At 42.2% G+C, this 9,245-nt stretch overlaps 5 protein-coding genes across 5 annotated transcripts in view; 2 read left to right on the top strand and 3 right to left on the bottom strand.

The window, feature by feature from the left end:
* SS1G_04517 (hypothetical protein) overlaps window positions 1-2,869 on the top strand; it is a gene marked incomplete at both ends in the record, with an annotated part of 3,759 nt that extends 890 nt beyond the window's left edge. The window contains 3 exons of the mRNA XM_001594659.1: window positions 137-1,612; window positions 1,660-2,348; window positions 2,400-2,869. Of these exons, the coding sequence (XP_001594709.1) occupies window positions 137-1,612; window positions 1,660-2,348; window positions 2,400-2,869 (2,635 nt within the window). The remainder of the gene's footprint in view (window positions 1-136; window positions 1,613-1,659; window positions 2,349-2,399) is intronic.
* Window positions 2,870-3,922: 1,053 nt separating this feature from the next.
* SS1G_04518 (hypothetical protein) lies at window positions 3,923-4,546 on the top strand (the record flags this gene model as incomplete). Its single annotated transcript, XM_001594660.1, has 2 exons — window positions 3,923-4,027; window positions 4,088-4,546. The coding sequence occupies 2 exons, from the start codon at window positions 3,923-3,925 to the stop codon at window positions 4,544-4,546; spliced, it is 564 nt and encodes a 187-aa protein (XP_001594710.1).
* Window positions 4,547-5,094: 548 nt separating this feature from the next.
* SS1G_04519 (predicted protein) lies at window positions 5,095-5,896 on the bottom strand (the record flags this gene model as incomplete). The annotated part of the gene is made up of 2 exons (XM_001594661.1): window positions 5,095-5,579; window positions 5,689-5,896. The coding sequence occupies 2 exons, from the start codon at window positions 5,894-5,896 to the stop codon at window positions 5,095-5,097; spliced, it is 693 nt and encodes a 230-aa protein (XP_001594711.1).
* Window positions 5,897-7,047: 1,151 nt separating this feature from the next.
* SS1G_04520 (predicted protein) lies at window positions 7,048-7,263 on the bottom strand (the record flags this gene model as incomplete). The annotated part of the gene is made up of 2 exons (XM_001594662.1): window positions 7,048-7,195; window positions 7,235-7,263. The coding sequence occupies 2 exons, from the start codon at window positions 7,261-7,263 to the stop codon at window positions 7,048-7,050; spliced, it is 177 nt and encodes a 58-aa protein (XP_001594712.1).
* Window positions 7,264-8,984: 1,721 nt separating this feature from the next.
* SS1G_04521 (predicted protein) overlaps window positions 8,985-9,245 on the bottom strand; it is a gene marked incomplete at both ends in the record, with an annotated part of 1,822 nt that continues 1,561 nt past the window's right edge. The window contains one exon of the mRNA XM_001594663.1: window positions 8,985-9,001. Coding sequence (XP_001594713.1) covers window positions 8,985-9,001 — 17 coding nt within the window. The remainder of the gene's footprint in view (window positions 9,002-9,245) is intronic.

The following is a 9,245-nucleotide window of genomic DNA, read 5'->3' on the forward strand; positions in this document are numbered from 1 at the left end:
AGGCGCATAATGCAGCCGCTGCTCAGCGTGCTAATCAATATGCTCCGCCACCTGTCCCACAAATGCCCCAATCGCCCCCCGCAAGACCCTGGACTCCAACAGAGTCTCCAGAAAATGCCCCTCATGGACCCCCTAGAGTGTATCAAGGGTTGAATGAGATTACCCCATCGACATCTCCACCTGCTGTTACTCGACCGCAAAGACAAGGTTCGGCACCACCGGTCAACTCTTTAGAACAAGACTTTCAGCGGATGCAAATGTCGGCTGAAGAGCCTCCGCCAGCGTATTCTAGTGTGACTCCTGGTGCCAACTCCCGAGCATATCCGGCCGAGAAACAACAGCGGTCGAATCCTCCCGCTGCTATAGACACTACTCCGAAACCAAATATTGCACCACCTTTAGCGACACCTGCAAATAATCCTGACCACCCTGCATTTGCAAATGAGCCAAGACAGGAACCGATCCAACAGCAGCCCACGCAACCAGGCCCCTCGGCTCAGCCTGCCAATGTTTCTCCGTTTCAAGGTGTTGGTCCAACATCTCCACCACCACTTCCAGAGGGTTGGATTGCTCATCTTGATCAGAACTCTGGTCAGTATTATTATATCCATCTCCCTACCCAAGCTACTCAATGGGAGTTCCCCAAGGGCCCTACTCCACTGAATGATGTTCCGCTTTCGCCAGTCCTGTCAACCTATGGTGGGTATGGCAACCCCATGGCATCCCCAGGCTTAAGTATGTTCAGTAAACAATCCCTTGCCTCTCCTGGCTTTCAAGGGATGGCCTCACCTGGATTTCCTCCACACACCCCTGGCTATGCGGAAAGTATTATGAGTATGGCGTCAGGCACGCCAACTACTGCTGGATTTTCCGGACCACCCCCTAGTGCAGGAGTCGACATGTATAAAGTTGTACCCACGAATGGAGTATATTTTGGTCCTTATCTAAGATACGTAAATATGGATATGGAGAACGGTATATGGCTGGGTACAATAATGCTTGTAACGGATGCTCCACAACCTCCAACTATTCATATCCATCAAAGTGTTGATTTGTCGCCGAATCCTAGACAGCTCAGACCGAACCCGATTTATACACATCGAAGATGGGTCTTCTACCGTTATGATATAGATTTGAAGATGGGAGAAGGTCTAGGTGATAAATGGACTTATGCTATAACCTCGCATTTGGGTTGCACGCGATATGAGTTTCTGGTAGCTGGACGTTTCGAGACGAATTGGAGATTCATTGCACATTCTGGTAATGACTTTGCTATGAATACTACAGTTAATGAGCGTTCAAAACTTGGCGGCATCGGGTTTATGTGGAAAGATATTTTGCAGAAAAATGTAGAGTGTGGTGGTTTCCATGTGCAATTGGGATTAGGAGATCAAATTTATGGTGATAGGCTATGGAAGGACATTCCTCTGCTGAAGCAATGGCTTGCGATGAGTGGCAAGGAGAACAGAAGAACTGCAGCATGGACAGCAAGGCACGAGGAGGAAGTCTCACATGCTTACTTCCATTATTACACCAGTCATTTTGATCAGCCATACTTGAGGGAGGCATTTGCTCAAATTCCTCACATACTACAGATTGATGATCATGATATGTAAGTTTTCGTCGTTGTCATTCCTTATCTTTACTAATACCTTTAAGTTTTGATGGTTACGGCTCTTATCCAGAATATATGCAAAATTCCAATATGTTCAGAAACATCGGTCGTGTTGGTATTGAGATGTATCTCCTATTCCAACACCACACTACAGTCGATATTCTTCGGAACGTCAGCACAGACATTGATTTATTTACAATCACTGGAACTGGCTGGCACTTTGTTAAATATCTAGGACCTTCAGTCGTTGTGGTAGGTCCAGATTGTCGATCAGAGCGTACTCAACGCCAGGTTCTCGCCGGTCCTACTTATCAAGGCATCCTTCCTAAAGTAGCCACTCTACCTCCAAGTGTACAGCACTGTATATGGATGATATCGGTGCCTTTGATATATCCACGACTTGAAGCCGTAGAAAGTCTTGCACATACCATGGCTACGGGTAAGAAGGCGGTTAATAGCACATACAACTTACTCGGTAAAGTCACAAGTTCTGTGGCTGGAGTGGTGGGAGGTAAAGAAGCTGTGGCAACTGGTTTTTCCCACGTCAAAAAGGCTGTAGGGAAGTCGGGATTAATGGGAGGTGTGCTGAATACATTTGGTGATATTGATATTGCGGATGAGTTAAGAGATATGTGGACACATGAGAGTAAGGATTTGGAGCGAACGTATTTGATACGGACATTGCAGGGAATTGCCCATCAAAAAGGAATTAGGATGACGTTCTTATCTGGCGGTAAGTCGTCTATACATCTATTAAAGTATCACAAGTTACTAACATCCCTAGACGTAAACTGTTGCGGTGCAGGTCTTGTCCACGATCCTTCTCATCCCTCTAACCACAAAACCATGTATCAAATCATCGCATCTGCAGTCGTCGCCGCTCCACCTCCATCATATGTTCTCAAAATGCTTCACAACAACAAACCACTCTACGTTCCTCAAAATGGTGTCAAAACCACAAACCTCGTTAGCGATACCAAAGAAGACATGATGGAAATATTTCAAACGGACACTAATGGTGGACCACGAGATATGAAGAAGTTAATGGGTAGGAGAAACTACGTAGCGTTTGTAGCTTTCGATCCGGATGCAATTATGGGTGGTATGAGTGCAAATGGAAGTATGCATAGTGGGAATGCGGGATTGGCTAAGTTGAGTCTGGCGGTGGATTTTGTGGTGCAGGGGGATGGGGGGTTTAGTCCTCCTACTAAATATGGTCCTGTTATTATACCAAGCCTGGAGTTTGGTAGATGAGGAGGAGGGGGATGTATTGATTCGTGGAGAGAGAGAGAGAGAGAGAGAGAGAGGTATTAGCGATGAAATGTATTTGATGATATATACTTATACTTTGCCATAATTGAACTTAAACTCGGGATATATTTAATGGAATATCTATCTTATTTTTATTCGATGGCTTGGAAAGCATGAAAGCATTTATGAGGGAGTTGGTTGTTGGTTGTTGGGATTGGTGGAAGCGGTATTTTATATTTTTATTGGTTGGGATTACTCGAGTATCTTGAATGGTAATATACTAGAATAGGTAGTTAGTTGGTTGGAATAATAAGAATGGCTTTTTGGATGGATAGATAGATGGATATATATATGGATGTATGTATGTATATTCGCTTTTAAATGATCTGATGAGATCATATGGAAAGGGTTAAGACTTGTGTTTTTCTGTTTGTGTTTGTGTTTGTGTTTATCCTTGTGTTTCGAGGCCTTGTGAGTTGGATTAGCAGATGTCCTAGAAAAGAAGAGGAAAGGAAAGGAAAGGGGTGTATGGTTATGGTATGGGGTTTTGAGAATTGGTTTGTGGTAGGTGAAGTCTGTGTTCTATGAGTACGGAATCCTGATCTACCTCCCTGTTTCGTAAGGTAGTAAGTATAAGGGTGCTTTTAGTTTATTTGGACATTTATTTGAGTTTAATAATGTGATATTGTAATATTGTGATTGTTGGGAGGTTTTTGTAGGGAATTTTTATAAGGTTGAGGATCTTCTTAATGTATATAGAGTATAGATATCTAGTTTTCTAAAGTTTTATTACCTAATTTAAAATTTAAAATGTCTATTATTGTAAGAACGTAGGTCAGTATAAAGTAAGGTAGTCCTGCAATTATAATGGGGGCCCCAGTGGTTCTCGCTAGGTTAGCGTCTTAAACAGCTCATCCCTGCCATCCACATAAAGCAAATGCCCCTCGTTCCCCCTGGTAAAATAACCAGACCGCCAAAGTGTCAACTTTCTTAAGATCTCAATATCATTTCTCTCGTTCATTTCTTACTCTATTCCCCAGAATACCATATTTCAAAATGACAGACGCAATAATTGCCAGCTTTCCTCCTCTCGCAGAGCGACCTATCAAAAACACTATCTGTCTCTTTGATGTTGATGGAACTCTCTCCCCCGCGCGGTTGGTACGTTACTCCCAACTTCTATATCCTTTGCTATGCCTCAATTAACATCGAAACCTATAGTCCGCTTCTGCTGAAATGCTCTCCCTTCTTGCTGCCCTCCGCCAAAAATGCGCCATCGGGTATGTAGGTGGTAGCGACATGGCCAAACAACAAGAACAACTCGGCACAGCTGAAATCCCCGTTACTTCTCTCTTCGATTTCTGCTTCGCCGAGAACGGTCTTACAGCTTTCAAGAGCGGTGTCCCACTTCAATCGAATAGCTTCATTAAATGGATCGGGGAGACTCAATACAAGGAGTTGGTTAGGTTTATCTTGCATTATGTGGCGGATTTGGATATTCCTGTAAAGAGGGGAACATTTATTGAATTCAGAAATGGAATGATCAATGTTAGTCCTATTGGTAGAAATGCTAGTGTGGTGGAGAGAAATGAGTATGAGGTTTATGATAAGGAACATCATATTAGAGAGAAGTTTATCGAGGCGTTGAAAGAGAAGTTTACTGGTTTGGACTTGACGTGAGTTTAATTGGAGATTCTACAATCCATTCAATGGGCCAGGCTAATATTTTGAAATACAGCTACTCAATCGGTGGTCAAATTTCCTTCGATGTCTTCCCTACTGGTTGGGACAAGACATACTGTCTTCAACATCTTGAGAACGATGCGAAACGCCCAGGTGGTATCGAATATACTACTATTCATTTCTTTGGAGATAAAACTTATAAGGGAGGAAATGATTTCGAGATCTATGAGGACAGGAGGACAATTGGTCACAGTGTGAAGAATCCGGATGATACCATGAGGGATATTAGACAACTTTTTGATCTTTAAGTTCATAAGATTCTAATAATAGAGACATATACATTAATACAAAGGGAGTATAGGAAATTAGGAAAGACTTTACAGTTTTCACTGCTTCGCCGGTGACCATCTCTGTCAATCGATGGAATATTTCAGAAACGTAATGCAGTACATGGATTTTTGGGTCATTGGACTATTTTACTCGATGCGATTGACCCCTTTCTCTGTCCTTCTATTGAAAAATCAATTCCATAAAATCCATCTAATCTAAATGATCTGATAAGCCAAAAGCGGAATAACCACATTCTCCCCATCAGGAATAACACAAGTAGCATTCTTCCCCTCATCATAAGAACAATCCATCTCAAACTCCACACTCCCACTCCCTTGAATCACACTCCCATTCGTACACGCCCACTGATAATTCGGCTCATAATCAATCCGTCCCACATTCCCCCCCGCAGTCCCGGGATTACTATCACCGATAAACGTAACCCGATAGGCTACTCCCGCGCAAAATACAATTCCGTCGCCTACATCGTAGCGACGGAATCCCGCGGGGTTGGTTTGCTCGCACGAGGTGTATTCTAAGGGTGTGTTGATGGATATTTTTATATCGTCTGGTGGACCGTAGCCGGCTGGTTGGAGGGGAAGGCCGGTAAGGCAGGCGTTGAGGCCGCATTCGGTGCAAGGGCCTAGGTTGCTGTCGCAGCCGGTGAGGCCGTTGGGCGTGCTGTTTACGCAGACGTTGGCTGAGGGGGTTGGGAGGTGGTTAGTTGGGGGCTTATGTGAGTTTCTTGGGAACGGGGAAGGGGGAGGGTAGATGGTATATGAATAAGTAAATATAAAGGTAATACTCACGAACATCAACCTGATTCACACAATCCAGATTATGTGAGGAATTAAACCAGATGAAATTCGTGACTTCCCACGTGGGAATCACATCGCATTCGGCGGGTGGAGTGACTGATTGTGTTGTGGTTTGCAGGAGGGGGGAGCTCGTGCTGGGTGTTATTGACACGCTTAGGAGGAGGAGGAGCGGGGAGGAAAGAATTTGCGGGAGCTGCATGGTGGTGGATGTGTGTTGTTTGAGGTGTGATGGTCGGTGGATGGGAATGTGGAAATGTGGGAAATCGGCGTATTTGTACTTTTTATACTCCTGCCATATACTCCAATATCGAATGCAGTCTAGACATATTTATATTTATAATGGTATACATACATACATACATACATATACGAAGGATAAATAGTATATACTATACTAGATCTACAAGGTTCTTTTCTTCGTATACATGCAATGGTGACGGAAGTAGTTGTTGTAAGCTTATTTGTATATGTGGCAATGCGATGTAAGATTTTGACACAAAGACAATGAGGACATACGCTTGTAATACGAAGTTTATACCTAGCTAGTAACTACTTAGTATACTTGGATACTTCGATGTATGCGCGATGAATAAGCATATCTGCAGAAGAAAAATCGGATATTTTCTTGGCGAGAGAGGCTTTTTACGTTATAGTGTTACTTATATACATATCTTTATTTTTGTAAGCCGAGTCAAGCAAGATCTTTCGGGCTACCTCTGCGATTTCTTGTTGAAAATTTGAGGTGAGAGTTAATTGTTACCTCGTGCATATATACATATACATGGATTTTCATACCCCGGATTCATGAATCGTGTTTCTTTGCTGTTGTCAAGATCTTATATTACAATTTCACGAGACTCACTGTGTATTGTTCACCCAAGACTAGGTTTGAAGGGATATTTACGTGTACGTATATATTCATTCAGACTAAGTCTACTACGGATTAAATATAATGATTTGGAAGAAATGGTACGGTTTAGAATGATACTCTGCTTTCTCTGAAATTTCTCTACATACGCAATTAGTAGCTATGCTGTTATATTCATAGCGATGGTAGTTGTACGAGTAATTCTGCTATATAATTATACAATTTTGGCAGATGTTTAATCTTCAGCTTGCTACTGCAAATTAAAAAAGGGAAGCTGATCGATCAGCAGAAAGTTTGATTGTATTTGCCGGAATGGCTTGGTGCTAGTTACTAAATACTAGATGCTATACTCTTACCACTTATGCAGCTCTACTATATAATTAGCTTTCTAGTGGAAGGTTGCTATTTCTATGCTCCTGAGCACTTTTCTCCCTTTCTATTCACTGCTGCGGAATCATGGTAAGATCCCTACGTCCGTTCTCTTATCTCCTGCTTCGATACTTTACTTTCTGGTGCGTGTGCGAGCTGGAACGTGTGATCTTTGTAGTTGGAAAGTATAGCATCGCCTGGCGAATACGATAATGAGGTTTTCGTACAAGGCAGTTGAGACCAGGGCTAAGTAGCCACACCCTACACGGGGTTTTTGATACCTCTAGGGCAAGTACCTACGATTTGTCTAGCTCTGTGCAAGGCGCCATGATCGTGTAATTGGGAATAATGGGTTGATTTTCATTTTTATGAGTGGGGATTTAAGTCGCGAGGAAGGTGTAGTTTAGATTGCATGAGGGACGTTTGTGTTAGATATCTAGCAGCATCGAGTATTTGATGTGATCTTAGTTTGGACGTTGGAGTTTAGTGGCCAGTCCGTTAATAGAGGTCAGTGTACGGGCAAATTCCAATTTTCGATGACTACAAGAGAAGATGACGATCCTAAATTGCAATCAAAATTCGATGCGTTGGCAGGCCTGTAGGGGTAAGAATGATTGTCAATATATATCAAGAACTTTGTGTATTGTTTTGGCTCATTAGTTTGTGGGCGTTGGCAATTTGTCATGTTTTCCTTGTTCTGACTGTGTTCAGATATTTTGATGGAACAGAATCTTCGGTGTCTACTATGGTTTCTGTGATTTTGTCTTGATACTAGCTATAGCTCATAGTTCCGGAACATTTGGAACTGCTCCAATAGCAGGGTTCAGGAGAAAAACAGCATACTGGGATTAAGGCCTAATTCCACCTAATATGAGCTCACAGGAGGTAATCCTTGAGAGGTATATACCGGGAATGCAGTCTCTATACTCAACCTTAGTGATCACCAAATAATTTCTGTACAGAGATATAGATATTTTCTGGAAAGACCTCTAAAACTTGCTGAATATGTTTGCTCTATTTCTAGGTCTAGGCCTTGTCGTTGATGGAGGAGCTGCAGTTGTGGACTCAAATTTCATTATCTACATTTTTACATACCACTAGAGTACAAAATTTCAAAGAAGACAAACTTCTTAGCATGAGAGTGAATTTTAAGTTCCTGAAAGTGTCGACATGAGGGGAGAAAATAACTCTCCTTGCCCATAATTAGAGCCCAGCACCATTGAAAAGAAGTATCATAAATTTCCACTGGCTGGCTTGTGCAAGAGATAGAAGAAGGTATTTCGGGTTTCAAGGTTCTACATTTTCTATACCTACAATATAAATGATGAATACATAGCAGCAAGGAATACTTTGCTGATAGTGGTGAGGATGGATGCATTTCCTTATACATCTTTTCATCCAGAAACTTTATGGAAGTTAGGTCAGATAGAAAACAGGACCTCCAATGCCGTTGTTTGGGTCCACCTGCGCTTCTCTTTCTCTAGACACGGATTACCCCATTTCTTCACTGAAGATTGAATTAAAATAGATTTTATATGTCTTCTAAACCCCCATAAGATTACACGGTTATTTTCCAATAATAATGGATGAGTCAACGAGATGTGTAAATCTCTTCCTCCGGGAACACAATGTTAATAGGGAAATCATTACAACATACTTATATATAGAGTAACTAATTGAAAGTTTCAAGTGAAATACAGATTTTAATATTCTTTCCTCTGGTAGCCGCTGGATAGATAACTCCGAACTCGCAATTAGGAGTCATACCATATCATATGACGCTCTTTCAAACTTCAATACTCCACTAGAGTGCACGACCATCAACACTTTTCTAGTCTTACCACAATATCCATTAAAGCACCTTCTTAAATTCGAATTGCTACCAACATAAAATAATAAATAAAAAGACTGACCGAACACCCCATAAATCCCTCAAAAACCCCTGAAATTCCACACCACGAAAATCCTCAAACTGCGCCAAACTATAAAACACTCCGCATTTCCAACGCCATTGTCCACTTCATGAGGAACTTTGTATTGACCCCGTACATTAAAGATCCCATAATACTTAAGCGCCCCAAATGATCAGACATAATCTAATCGTCGTATTATCCCGAAACCTTCCAGCCCTTTAAATATTCAAAATATCATATTCCAATCCAGTCACCAACAATCCATCATATTTCACCCATAATACCCAACATACCCATACCTCGAATCCACCACCCCATTCCCGCCCACCCGCCCCAACCGTCTCCTCTGCTGCCCCTTCCCCTCCCCCTCCGGCTGCGAGGTGTCTCCCCCACCCGAA

This window comes from Sclerotinia sclerotiorum, genomic scaffold (genome assembly GCF_000146945.2).
Source record: "Sclerotinia sclerotiorum 1980 UF-70 scaffold_5 genomic scaffold, whole genome shotgun sequence".
NCBI classification, from domain to species: domain Eukaryota; kingdom Fungi; phylum Ascomycota; class Leotiomycetes; order Helotiales; family Sclerotiniaceae; genus Sclerotinia; species Sclerotinia sclerotiorum.